This window comes from Cucumis sativus, chromosome 3, assembly GCF_000004075.3.
Source record: "Cucumis sativus cultivar 9930 chromosome 3, Cucumber_9930_V3, whole genome shotgun sequence".
In the NCBI taxonomy this organism is placed as follows: Eukaryota; Viridiplantae; Streptophyta; class Magnoliopsida; order Cucurbitales; family Cucurbitaceae; genus Cucumis; species Cucumis sativus.
In genome coordinates, this window is record NC_026657.2 from 37,666,186 (window position 1) to 37,681,018 (window position 14,833).

Consider the following 14,833-nt stretch of genomic DNA (forward strand, 5'->3'; position numbering starts at 1 on the left):
TGCAGAAAGGATTAAGCGTGATAAAATATTTTATGGTTAAGTATACATTTTTGTGATTAAGTGGGTAGTTCGTGAAAGAAGTTGTGCAATAGGAAGAGAAAAAGTATTCGCGTAAATTAAGAAGTGAAAGTTTTGATTAAGTGTTAAACTGAGTGCTTTGGGTAGTCTCTGCAAGAAGAACCAAGTGTTTCGTGAAGAAGAAGTCTGTGTGGAATCCTTGAAGTTTAAGTTCACGATAATAGGTATATACTGGTAAAAGTTGGTTGGTTCGCGTGGAAGGTTTCTTATAGTAAAAATATAACAACATGATAAAATTATTCACGAGAAATGTTAAGTGGTTGAAGTTATTCGCGGTTTGGGTTAGGCGAGAAGCAAAGTTTGACAAATAAAATGTCAAATTTGATTTAACAGGGGTTAACAGGTAAGATTAAAGATTTAAGCATGACTATGTTGAATATTAAATTTATACGTGTAAAGTTTTAAGTAGGAGATGACAAACTAAGAATAGTTTATGCATGACTAAGTTAGTTTAAGAACTCTATAAATAAGAGGATTTGATTAGCTAAGGAGGGGATGATGGGAATTTTGTTGAAATGTTGAGTGTTGCTGCTTTAGCCACGCGAGAAGAGGCTTGCGAGAAAAAGAAGAATGATTTATTTAGTAAAGTTTTGTGAGTGCTTTTCTCTCAAATGAATGTATGTTAAAAACTTTTTTATGATTTTTCCTTACTAATTTGAAAGAAGAATTCAAATGAGAATGTTTCAAACAGATTTCTATGAAATGTTATGTTTCAAAGCATGATTTACAATGTTAAAGCGTGGTTTGATGATTATGATTTCAATACTATAAAATGATTTTTAATTGTTTCTTTGAAATGATGCTAACTTTTATGTGCACATAAAGAGTCAAGGCCACCATGGGGTGTATGAGCTACATGGTGATAAGAAGTTGACTTATGCGTTGAAAGGAGCATATAAAGTTTAACGGTCTGAGCAACAAGGACGAATCTATATGTCGTTATCAGATGTTGTTGATATAGTAGTCTAAATGTGAGGTAATGAGACAAAACGTAGAAAACGATTCAGGATCCTTGACTAAATGAAATGATTTGTTAAGCTTAAAGAAATGTTTATGCGAAATGAAATGATTTGTCGGTATGTTTAAATGATTTGATATTATTTTTGCGAAATGATTATGAAAAGGTATTACAAAAGGTTTTCATAAAACCTACTAAGTATTTTGGACTTACGTTTTAAAAATTTATCTTCTAGGATCAAGCGTTTAGGCCAAGTAGAGAAAAATGTCGAAGGATTTGCGACGAGGTGATTCAAAGTGTTTTGGAAATGGTTAAACAACGTATATTTGGTCAAAGTATTGTAATTATATATGAGGTGTGACAATATTCGTTAAAAATGAAACCTAATATTCAATAGACAACTACAGTGTACTCTTATAGTCTATAAATATATCATTCTACATATTTGAAGGATATTTTTTAATATCTTATTTTGGAAAAAAGAATTAGACAAAAATATTTAGTAGCAGAGAGAAAAGAAGGGAATTTGAACTTATTGAGATTGATTAAAAATAAAGAAAATGAAAATGGTAGTAAAATAAAAATAGTTTCTTCTTGAAGTAGGAAGTCGAAGACAGCCCTAAAAGGGAATAGAGTGTATAAGATAAAGCCAAATGGAGAGATATGGATCATTGGATGAAAGATGATGTTCGAGATCTGATATTCCGTCATCCACCACCACACCTCACCTCGTACGTATATAAATCCCAAACATTTTCTTCACAAAAAAGAAAATTAAAAAGATAGGGAGAGAAAGAAGAGGGGACAGGTGTCTCCTTATTTTTTGTTTTTCCATTCACTAACAACACATCAATTCCAAGTCTTTAATGACTACACGGACCTCACCCATTTCCCACATTAACACAAAAGCCATATTCCTCTGTTTTCTCTACCATAATTCTCCATTGCACCCCCATTCTGTATCCCTACACTTTCCCTCTTTCCTCCACGTGGTGGCTTCATCTTCACCAACGCTGCAGGATTTTGGGACGTATTTTACAGGAGGAGTAGAGGATGGGGATCTCGTCAGTGCTACGTGTTCGAAAGTTGATGCTTGATGTGGAGTAGCGAAGGGGGGCAATGATGTGGAGAAGAAATGGTTGTTGAGAAATGGAATATAAAGAATGGAGTGGTCAAGTTGCTGCAGGCACAACCTTGGTGGCGGCGGCGCTGGCGCTCGTGGTGGTGGTGGTGGCCGGAATTTAAAGAAGAATAATTAATTAAGCTGCTTGGTTTTATTACTGTTCGGAAATGAAGGATGAAAACCAAGCTCTCACGAACAGTGGTTCTTGTAGATCTTCCAGATTTTCCTCTCTTTTGGCTTCTGGAGGTCGCGATTATCTTCTCTCACCCACCGGAGCTCAGGTACCATTTGTTTTTAAATATTTTGCTTACCATAAAGACACAATATTTAAGCAGGAATGGTTCAGCAAACAAAAAGTTTAGAGTTACTTAAAAGAAATGGAAGCAAAATAGAACGATGAGAGAAGAAATCAACTTCTCCGTACCGTTTTTGGGTTGAAGAGTAGTGACGACATGAGTATAAATGATAGTTGGGAGTTGATAATTTTCATGGTAGTAAATCCAAGAAAAAAAAAAACTGTGTGATAGTTCATATTAATTACACTACCAACCTGAAGGTTAGATTCGATCTGGTTTTGTGAAACCTAAAACGCGACTGGATTTGGTTTAGTATTTGCTCAAGGACTTTTTTGAGTAAACAAGTATGAAAAAACATACATAAAATCATACCATAACACACACCTAAAGAGTTATATTTTGATTTCCTTAGTTGTTGGATTCATTGTTTGTGGATCCAATGTTAATCTTAGACATATTTGTTTGAAGTTTATGCTTTGATAACAAAGAAGAAGACGATGTATGAATGGAATACTGGGATAGACGTTTATGATTGTTTGGGCATTATTGAGTGTTCATTTGGCACGAGCAGCACGTGGCAAATTGGTTGTACAAATTTTGTTTGAAGGGAGCGAGAGGGAATTTGATGCTTCCTTTTTGTGACACTCAATTTGAAAGGACAATTGTCGTTCCATTAAACATCCACAAAAAAGAAAAAATTCAAGATGTAGTAATTAAATTGAGAAATTATTCTAGAGGGCCGAGAATAATAGTGATTTTATTACATGAAAACAAAAATAATTTATGAAAATTTTGCTTACGTGGTGGGGTTTACGTGGAATAATAATAATAATCTTCCGCTACCACATCGCTTTCACACAAATTAACACCTTCCCAATACGATTCCCTTTTTCCGGCGGAGATTTTGATTCTACTTTTAATTCCGGCAGGTTAAAGTATCCAATCTCGACGGCAAGGTTTTGGGCCTTTACTTCTCTGCCAACTGGTACCCACCGTGTCGGAACTTCAACCAGATTCTTGTCCGAACTTACGAGAAGCTTCAAGATAATGGATCGAATTTTGAAGTGGTTTATGTATCCTCCGATGAGGATTCCGACGCCTTCAATGAGTATCGTGCGAGTATGCCGTGGCCGGCCATTCCATTCTCCGATTTGGAAACTAAAATTGCTTTGAACAGGAAGTTCGGGATTGAAGGGATTCCGTGTTTGATTATATTGCAGCCGCGTGAAAGTAAGGATGAAACGGCGACGTTGCATGAAGGTGTGGAGGTTGTGTACCGTTATGGAGTGGATGCATTCCCATTTACACAGGAGAGATTGGAGCAGTTGAAGGAAGAGGATAGAGAAAAGGAAGAAAATCAGACTTTGGTCACTTTGTTAACAAATAACTACAGAGATTATCTCTTCGCTCATTCTTTCCCTAAACAGGTCAGTTTGAATTATCCCTAAACTTATTTGTATACATGTTACTACGTGATTGTGAGTTTTATAATCTCTGGAACGTATGTATATTTTAAATCGCTATTCCAATGTGAATGCTTATGTTATGTTGCAGTTGTCATAATGTGGTTGTCTTTTCGAAAATAGTTAGGTACATCCCATGCTCTACTCCATTGAAATTGTTTTATTATAGTTTGTCACGTGGAAAATTCTTTAAATGTGTGTTTCTTTCAATATTTTATTCATTTTCTTTTTGTGTGTGTGATGTGGGGATGCAAGAATAGGTGTTACGGTGTAGTTTCGCTATGTACTTTTGAAATAGTATATTTTGAATAGTTGTTACGACGTGGTTGTCACTTTTATAGTCTCGAACGAGGACGATAAGAGTAGTTAAGTGGCTATGGGTCACGTTTGAGCGTGATTTTACGATTTCAGTTTTTTTTAGTTTGAAACTTTATCAAAACTGATTTCAAATGATTAGATGTGTAATTTAAAAAAAATATTTTGGATATGACAAAACTAATTTTCATCCAAATCAGTTTAAAAAATGCAAGTGGTATATATTATAGTAATTTTCCTTTTGCTTGATAGAACATCAACAGTGAAAAAATTGATGGATTAAGTCATGGAAATGGTAAGATTTTTCCTTGAAGAATTGAAAGTGAAACAAACATGGAAGAGGAAAAGATGGGTAAACTTTTTTCACTTTTTCTAGAAAAATGAAAAAATGATGAGAATGGACAAAGGGAAGTGAAACTAAAGGAGGCCTGAAATTAAAAATAGGGAAAAAATTTCAATGCTATCCGGAGATCTTTTTTCCCTCTACAAAATTGTTAAGCCATAGCCACTCGCATTTTGTCATCAATGTTCTATGGATATGTTTGAGGATAGTACATGTGGATCCCATACCTTTGATAACTTTGGACCAATTGATGTTTATTGATGTCGGTCTCTTTGATGTTCGATGGACCCCGATACTCTGCCAATTCCTGCTGTAAGTTAAAACATTATCCTTCCTTCTACTGTTATATTCCTCTCTCTTTCTTGCTTGCTATTTATCTTGTGATTGATGGGAATCCTTTCTTCAGTTGACTGCTTTTACTATTCGGTTGAAGATTCGATATCTTGCAATCGATCTTCCTTTAGTCTGTCATGTCTTTCTCAGTTGAGTTGTTCTTACACAGGTTTTAAGTGGAGTACTCTAACACTGTTGCTTTTCAGTCATTCTGTTGAGTTTTGGGATATGTATTGTTGTGAAGGGGTGAGAAAGTTGTTTACACTTTCCATTCATCTCTTTGAGTAATGAACGCAGCAATACTTTAGAGTTTTTTTATATAATGGAAAAAGTTGTGCTTCATTGTCTGTCTCCTCGGTTGAATGAATTCAACGTTATTGTTTTTAAATTAAGTTCAACCATTATACTTATGAAAGATGCAAAGAGTTGTACGAAACGGCGAGAAGATTAGCTTAATTTTCGAAAATAGTTAACAGAAAACGAAATAGTTACATCAAACGATGCCTTAGAAGTTTAAGTGTTTGTTTAAGATTGGTGAAAACCATTGAGAGTATACAAGTATACATTTCAATAACAGGTTCCGTTTAGTAGTTATTGTTTGGTAATATAAATTTAAATTTGTCTTTAAACACCAGCTTAAGCTTTTGAGTGAATTGGTGGTTTAATGGTTATATTAGTCTACGAACACTGTATCCATCTATTGATTTAATTTGTATGGTTGATTGTTCCCATCTATTGATTCGTATGTTTTTCTGTTTACGTTTTAGTATTTTCACGATCCGAGCTGAGTTGTGAAAATTTTAAATATCTAGTTTTGTTTTTATTTTTTGTTTTGGTTTTTTATATATAGGAATTTGGCTATGAGTTCATATATATATACATAGAAAATATGAAAATCATGAAAAAAATTGTGTGATACAAGCACAATTTTTTAAATACAAAAAGCTAAATGGTCATAAAAGGGAGCTTAAACGGTTATCAAATGGGTTTGGTTGTTGAGATTAGATATTAGATTTGATACACAAACTTTATGTATTTAAGTAAAAAGAATATGTTGTGATCATCAGATTGCCTCTTACTTCGGCCGGTCATTGTAAATATTTTGTAGACAATTCTTTTCATTGTAGCTTGTAGATGGATCATGACTTTGGAAATATTGCGCATTGAACTCGAGCCAAAATACTGGTATTGTTTAGAAGACATGAACGTGATGGGATATGGAGTTTTTGTGGTTTTGGACATTTGATACTATGGTTCAATTGCATACCTTTAATTGGATGTTGATTGTGCAGGTGCCTGTTGTTTCATTGGTAGGTAAGACTGTTGGGCTCTACTTCTCGGCGAAATGGTGTCTTCCGGGTATGTTCACGCCAAAGCTGATTTCAGTGTACAGCAAGATAAAGCGAATGGTAGAGATGAAAGAAGATGAAGATTTTGAGATTGTTTTCGTGTCAAGTGATCGAGACGAAGATTCGTTCCATTCTTATTTTGGTTCGATGCCGTGGCTAGGATTGCCATATGGAGACCCAATGATTAAAGAACTTGCGAAACATTTTGACGTGCAAGGCATCCCTTGTTTGATAATCTTAGCTCCAAATGGCAAAACAATCACCAAACAAGGTAGAAATTTAATAAACTTGTACAGAGAAAACGCTTATCCGTTCACGGAAGCAAGATTGGAAGAGTTGGTAAAAGAAATGGGGGAAGAGGCAAAAAAGCTTCCCACGTCGGTGCGCCATGTCGGGCATCGACATGAGCTGAATTTGGTGTCGGAAGGAAATGGGGGAGGACCTTTCATTTGCTGTGAGTGTAATGAGCAGGGTTCGGGATGGGCGTATCAGTGCCTTGAATGTGGATTCGAGGTGCATCCAAAGTGTGTCGAGATGAATAACCGCAACTCTCCCATCAATTAAAGGTGATGTGGATTGAGCTATAATTGCTTGGTTATTTTATTAACTTTCTTTCCTTCTAATTTATACCTCTGTCCAAGTACACACAATCTTCTGCAGCTTGAGAACAATTTGATCTGTAAATTATTCTAGCCAAGGATTTGCTAATTTCATTTTCAAATGATTATGGATGGGTCATAATGTCTTCACCAGTATATAAGTCCCAACAAGCCATGCTCTTAAGAGTTATGAGTTGACATGTATGTGTTTGATTCTTTGAAACTTGAAGGCTCTTTTAGCAAGTTGTAGTCTTTTAGGACCGGGTATCTCGAGTTCTTCTCGACATGGACCGTTTTTCGGCTTTCTCACAATCTATTGAAAGTCTACAGGCTTATGGAAAGCCGAAGCAAAAAAGTTTTGTGATATATAAATTGGGGTCAAAGTGGTGAGTACGCTACCAAAAAAAGTATAGTGTAACGTGTAATTGGGTGAATTTTATATCTTCCAAATGTTAACTACAACTAATAAATAAAGGATGTGTAGAAGTTTTCCAAAAAGAAAGAAAAAAGTGGTGTAGAAAATGTTAAATAGTGGATCTTATAGTTTGTTTGATGTTGGTGACTCTACACTCTTTAAACGTAGTTTTAATATTTATTAGACAATAAGTTTAGATTTAAAGTTCTTTTTTTGAAAAAAAGTTTTGTGTGATTTGATAACAAAATGTAAAAAGTCAGTAAGGTGTATATCAGTTTAAACGTTTGAAGATAAGATGAGTATTGTTAGAAGTGTCTATCAATGTTTATTATTGATAAAATTTGAAATTTTGATATATTTATGTTTATTACTAATAGAATCTGAAATTTAGATATATATTATAAGCGGGATATATATTATAAGCGTTTTGAAATATATCGATGTTTATTAATGATTTAGATAGTAGCTAATCTCTAACTTGACTGATTGACTCTAACCTCGTCCTCGAAACACTAACATTCTTCTTTCGGGTTATACTTCTTCAGTACATCAGTGATGTACTCTACATGCAATATTAGTTGTATGTTAATTTAAAATCTACATATTGTCTAATAGTCACAATGATACTTTACCATTTCTCTTTCGTACATTTAATTAATAAAGCAAACTAGTTTAAGATCAAAGATGCTTAGACATCACCTTTTTATCAACGAGTTGGTTACGTTTCATTGTCATTTTCTTTTCCCTTTTCAAATTAACAAAACTAAAGTAGTATTAAACTTTCACCTTTACTTTTTCTCTTTTTTGAGGCAAAATTTAAGTGTCTATTACAAACTATATGTTTGTGATCAATTGCTACCAAATGACATGCTATTTCTTATACGTTAAGTTATTTCTTTTCATGTCTAATATTTCGTTTAATTTATGTCATTTGATATTACTCGTAAAGAGCGTGTTTGGACCTCCCACTCGAAGTTGGTGGAGTACGTTATTATAGTTTATTAGTCATGTATGACTCTAGTTATAATAGTTTGTGTTTTTAATTATTATAACATATCATTAATTACGTTATTACAATTTTTTTTGAATTCTTGATCACTAATTATTATCTTTACTATATCTTACTCATTCCTTCTTTTCCTTTGTTACAATGCTTATGTTTTTTTACACATATCAAATTTATAACCTAGGTAAAGTAGTTTGCTATAACCCATATCGACTACAATAACCAAGCCAACCGTGTAAATTACTTAGCTTCTTTTAGTAGTTATCGTTGATATTGTAACTACTCTAACAATATGAAAATAATGAATTTACCATGTTTATTGTTATAGACAAATAGTAATGTTAGTGGTAACGATAACAATAAAATATGATAGATTTATAGTTTTAAGTAAAAGTGATAAACACAATCTAATTTGTTTACAATTAAGACCTTTTATAATTCATCGATCAATGAAACCTCATTTCGATTACACTAATTTTCATCACGATTTGGTAAATGCGACCTAATTGTATTAAGAGTGTCGTATATTCAAACCAATTAAATAGATAAGACATTCATTATTATCTCTTAAAAGTAAATAGTATTTGAAAAAACAAATTGAGAGTCACTCTATCTCGATGAACAAACATAATTTGAAAATAAAAAAATAATTTTCGTTCTTAAATTTTAGATTTAGTTTTTATTTGGTCAATAGACTTCAAAATATTATACATTTACAAATTTTACCTTTGATATTTTAATTTTGTTTCCAAACATGGTCTTGATTACAACTTACATTTTTAACTTCCAAGGCTAATTTTTCTCTTTAGTGAATGTTAATTATTTTGAAACAATTTAAACAATTATGATAACGAACCACATTTCATTATTTTTAATCACTATTGAAATTAAATTTAAAACTCCACTTCATATTTATTTAAATATATATTGACCTCATTCACAAAAAGAAAAAGAGTATTTAAAAAAATTGAAGTTAAAAATGACAAGTTGAAAAATATGATTATAGATAAAATTGTATCCTTTTAAAACTTAAAAATTAAATTGAAACCAAATAAAAAATGTAAATAATAAAATATATATCATTTTGAAATCTATGAACCAAATGAAAACTAGATTTAAAATCTAGAGGTTAAAAAAGTAAACACGAAAGTGAAAGTTGTACGTCTTATAATCACGAGTATAAAGGTTCATATACTAAACTTGTGGTATAACCTTTTGGATTTGAAATTTATATACAAAATTTTCATAAAACATAAACTTTTTGAAAGCGTGTGGACGTATGACAATTGTATGTGTTTTCTTTTCATACTAGTATAGAAAATTTATCCGAAAAGAGAGTAGAGAATCTTATTATTTTTTAGGCTAAAGTGTGAAAATGCTTTTGAACTTTATCATTTTGTAAAGAAATATTCACAAATGTTTAAAAAATATCAAATAAGGATAAATTATTTAAATTTATTAATTCAAATTTTTATAAATACATGAAGAAAAAAAAAAAGCTGTGGGATCAATTAAACTTAATTATCTTAAATCATAAGGTATTATGGAAGATAAAAAGAAAAAGGCATGCTCGTTGGGTTGAAATTGGGAAACTTGGAGCGAAAGTTGAAGCAGAGGAAGCATATAAACACTTAAAACAACACTATCACCACCTTTGAGAGAAACTATCCTGAAATTTGGTTTTAATTCTTCGAAACAAATCCCAAATCGATTCTTCTTCCTCTTCTTCTTCTCTTTCTCTGTAATTTCGTAATAAGTCATTTCTCTGTTTTCGGCAAAACAACAAAAAAGTGGAAGAGAATGATGCTGAACACCAACCCATATCCCAAAGCAAAGCACAGAATAAAGTAACAACAACAACAACCAAAAAGCTTTACAATCATCTTCTTCCTCCATTCCCTTCGAATCTCTTTTCTTAAAACCCCATTTGATCGTAACAACAACGACAACGACGACAACAACAACAACCAAAAGGGTTTCTCCATGGGTCTCTGCTTCACCAGAACCCGCGACATTCCAATCGATTCCTTCTCCAATGACTCTGACACCCTAAATAATCCCCAAATCAAACCTCAATCTCAAAACCCACCAAACCTAAACCTACCCCTACCCGACCCCGACCCCCACCCCCAACGCCGAAACCGCAACAGATTCCTTCTTACAAGTCCGTTCCGCCGTCGCAGATCGGTCCAATCACCGGCCGTCCTTACATCAACATAACCACGCTCTACGAACTCGACAGGGAACTGGGTCGAGGTCAGTTTGGGATTACATATCTCTGTACTGAGAAAACCACGGGTCGTAAATACGCTTGCAAGACGATTTCCAGGAGAAAAATAACGAATGCGAAGGATATTGAAGAAGTTAGAAGGGAGATTTTGATTTTGCAACATTTGACTGGGCAACCCAATATTGTGGAGTTTAAAGGGGCTTACGAAGATAAGAGGAACTTGCATCTGGTTATGGAGCTTTGTTCTGGTGGAGAGCTTTTTGATCGGATTATTAAGAAGAAGAGTTACTCGGAAAAAGAAGCGGCGTCGATTTGTAAGCAGATTTTGAATGTGGTTCATGCTTGTCATTTTATGGGGGTTATGCATAGAGATTTAAAGCCTGAGAATTTCCTGATGGTTAGTGAAGAAGAGGATTCGCCAATTAAGGCTACTGATTTTGGACTCTCTGTTTTCATTGAAGAAGGTTAGTCAACAATTTCTTTTCTCAATCGATTGTCAGCTGAAATTGTTTTGAAGTAGTGTGTATGTTTTAAGTATGAACTTAAAGCGAGAGCTCTTAAACATAGCGTTATCGGAATGTGTGTATGCGTAAGGGGTACGTTGAAAATCACTGTTGACCAAGTCAACCACTTAATTTACTTAAATTCTCTAATTTCTTCTAATAATGGTGTTTATTAGCCGATTAAGATTTTTTTTTTAATCCATTTGTGATTTGAGATGATATAAAGGAGGTGATTTAAGAATTATTTTTGGAATAGTAGGGTGGTTTTGAATTTAAATTTATTAATGATTTAAGACCTGAATTAGTGATTTAAGACATAAGATAATATTATTTATGTTTTTTAATCGAGTTATTTACGTTTTTAGGAATCACTTGGTATCCATTTGAGTTTTTCTTTTTAAATTTTAAAAATTAAGTATATTCATTTGCAGGGCATTTCAAAAATAGAAATGAAAAACAAATTATTTACATTAGATAGAAAAGAGCTGCTAAAAGAAGAAAGGCATTGAAATTGATTTTGCATGCAAATAATTTTTTTCTTTTTTACAATTTCTCTTAATTTGTTGTCATATTAAAAAAATAGAAACATATTTTTTAAAAGAGATTATTATAGATGATAAAATTAGTAAAAATATTTATAAAATATAACAAAATTCCAAAATCTATGTTTGATTGACGGTGATAAACTCTTAAACTTTGATATATTTTGTAAATATTTAGCTATTTTGAAAATAACTCAATTTAAAATGCACATTTTTTTCTTTTTTTTTTTCAAAAGTTTCAAAATGGTTTGATTTTTGAAATGATTATAAATAGTAGATAGGGATTGAGAAATTTAGAAGTAAAAAAAAAAAAGGTGTGTGTAGGCTTAATTTTTAAAATTAAAAATCAAATAGTTGCAAAATACAGCCTTAAATGTTTTATTTTTTATTCCTAAACTTTCATAAAATGCTCCCATCAATATTCTAGTCAAGGTTAGAGTTATTTTTCCTATATCTTTAGTTAGGATTATATGATATATAGAGTTATTTTTCGTTTTTTTTTTCTTTTTTGAGTTTTAAGAAATAGTAAGGTGCACAACAACAAAAAATTAAATAAAAAATTCCTAAAATTTTCTATACATCTTTTAACCCAAAGTTTGACCAAAACTTAAACATAAATCAATCCATTAAGATTATTCCCAAACCAAAGGTATTCAAATTATTTTACCTCATATGTTGTCCTAACTTAAAAAATTATTACTGAAGAAAAGGCATGATAATCCACATTCAAGAGATATCACACAAGAATTTTATTATTGTATGTAATGTTCTTTGGACTAAAATAAGATTTAACATCTTTTTTTCCATTAATCATATTAGGATTGTCTTTAGGTTGATGAGTATGGGAAGTTCTCAAGTTTCTTAACAGTTTTTTATTTAAATGAAAATGATTTCTCAGGGAAAGTATACAGAGACGTAGTTGGAAGTGCATACTATATTGCTCCTGAGGTTTTACAGCGACGTTATGGGAAGGAGAGTGATGTGTGGAGTGCTGGAATTATTCTCTATATTCTCTTGTGTGGGGAGCCCCCATTCTCGGGAAGTAAGTGATTTAAGTCTTTACCTTGAATTATCTTAAGCTCTGTTTGATAATCATTTGATTTCTGAAAGATAGTGCTAGTCTTCTCATCCTCTTTACAGACGACCTTCATCATTCTTAAAACTGCTTTTAGGATAGATATTGAAATCGTTGTTAGAAAGTTGATGACAAAACAAAAAGAAATCATAGATGAATTGTAGTATGCTCGAAAATGAGTTTATTCTGAATACAAAACAGAGGTAAGAAGTCTAATCTTTGAACACTTCAGTATTCTGCTCTTGAGATTAGACGACATGCAGTTGGCTTTGCTTGGTGTTGGAAAAACTAGCCTTGATGTCTTTGTGTCTTACTTTTTCTCTTAATGAATTCGGTTAGAGACTGAGGACGACATATTAAAAGCAGTTCAGAAAGACAGCTTAAAAATGGAAGATGCTCCATGGCCTTCCATATCCGATTCTGCCAAGGATCTTGTCAGGAGAATGTTGACGAGGAACCCAAAGAAGCGGATCACCGCTGCCGAAGCACTTGGTAAGTAAGGCTACAAAAACCACTTCTCATTTTCAATGTTTGTGTTCATCACACAAGTTGAATCTGTTCTTAAAAGTGATAGAATGTCATTCTCCATAATTCCTAAAATTCATGGACCCCAACCCATTTGATTCCTATTCTTAGTTAATTTCAATGGACATAATGATAACATAAAAATATTTTCCTTCCATCAACTTTTTTTCATTCTACTTCTGTCATTGATGGATCAGAACATCCTTGGTTGAAGATTGAGGGTGAGGCTTCTACCAAGCCCATTGATAGCGCTGTTCTCATTAGGATGAGACAGTTCAGAGCAATGAACAAGTTTAAGCAACTTGCTCTCAAGGTATTTCACATACTTTAGATTTCCCCTCAAAATTTTACCTTCCATTTTAGTATTATAAAATCGACAAATAAAGATAAGCAGTAAAATATAAACAGTAGGGAATCAACATAGAGTTACAAATTATGGCCACGAATTGAAGGAGAAAAGTTTGTCATAATTGAGAATAATTCATATAACAGACAAGAGACACTCTTGGATTAGAAGACTTGTATAACAAACTTCTTTAAACCCTACGTAAAAGTAGTAAATAACTTAAATATGACAATTACGAGTACAACTTAGGAATGGATAAATTTCACTCCACTTGATATGAAAATCGACTGAACGTTTGTTTGTAGGTAATGGCAGAAAACCTTTCTGAAGAAGAATTGAAGGGTCTGAAACAAATGTTCACGAACATTGATACTGATGGAAGTGGTACCATCACATTTGATGAACTGAAAACAGGTTTTTCCAGGCTCGGTTCAAGGCTTTCCGAACACGAAATAAAGCAACTAATGGATGCAGTAAGAAGTGAAAATTTCCTCTTTTACTTTCCCAACTGGTTGTGCATGTTCAAGGGATTGCAATGCTTTTTAGCTTATACAAGAAAACGTTACTTCTCTACTTTTATCAGGCTGATGTCAACAGAAATGGAACGATTGATTATGCCGAGTTTATTACTGCAACAATGCATCGACATAGGCTCGACAAAGAAGAAAACATATACAAGGCCTTCCAATTCTTTGACAAGGATGGAAGCGGGTTCGTTAATGCAGTATTTTATAAGCACTTGCATTGGAAAACTGATTCATTACAAAATGCTACTGACACTTTGTCTTTATTGCTGAATTTCAGATTTATTACAAGAGATGAGCTCAAACAAGCCATGAGTCAGTATGACATGGGAGATGAAGATACAGTAGATGAAATTATCAACGATGTCGATATCGATGGAGTACTATTCTTTTCTCTGATTTTGACAGCTGAATATTCTCACAATATCTCTGATAGATTAGCAACTTGAAAGATTCAAACCCTTTTCGTAAAATTTCTCTTTCAGGATGGAAAAATCAACTACGACGAGTTTGTAAACATGATGACAAAAGGAACAATGGATTCAAAAGTGAACTAGAACTACAGATTACAGCTTGTAAAAAGAAAAAAAAAAAAAAGAAAAGTTAAGTTTGTTGTGCATAGATATGAAATTTATGGATGCAATGCAAGTGTAACTACATATATATATATATAGAATACAAAGTGAATAATGTACATTTATACTAAAGAGGTTTTCCATTTAGCAATGTACGATCCCGTATTATTTCTTTTTCAGTCCATCTGGAAGGAAAAATAAAACAAACTTGGTCTCCATCGTTAGTAAAAAGTCT

At 32.8% G+C, this 14,833-nt stretch overlaps 2 protein-coding genes across 2 annotated transcripts; both read left to right on the forward strand.

Moving 5' to 3' along the window:
* The first annotated feature begins 1,827 nt into the window (after positions 1-1,827).
* On the forward strand, positions 1,828-7,055 carry LOC101212204 (probable nucleoredoxin 2). Its single transcript, XM_004136321.3, has 3 exons — positions 1,828-2,440; positions 3,385-3,882; positions 6,202-7,055. The coding sequence occupies exons 1-3, from the start codon at positions 2,327-2,329 to the stop codon at positions 6,820-6,822; spliced, it is 1,233 nt and encodes a 410-aa protein (XP_004136369.1). The 5' UTR covers positions 1,828-2,326; the 3' UTR covers positions 6,823-7,055.
* Positions 7,056-9,810: 2,755 nt separating this feature from the next.
* Positions 9,811-14,777, forward strand: LOC101211964 (calcium-dependent protein kinase 29). The gene is given in 9 exon segments (XM_031883317.1): positions 9,811-10,394; positions 10,397-10,972; positions 12,452-12,595; positions 12,968-13,120; positions 13,351-13,466; positions 13,805-13,972; positions 14,083-14,210; positions 14,304-14,403; positions 14,509-14,777. Coding segments are annotated over 9 exon segments (1,590 nt in total). The 5' UTR covers positions 9,811-10,261; the 3' UTR covers positions 14,581-14,777.
* The last annotated feature ends 56 nt before the right edge of the window (positions 14,778-14,833 follow it).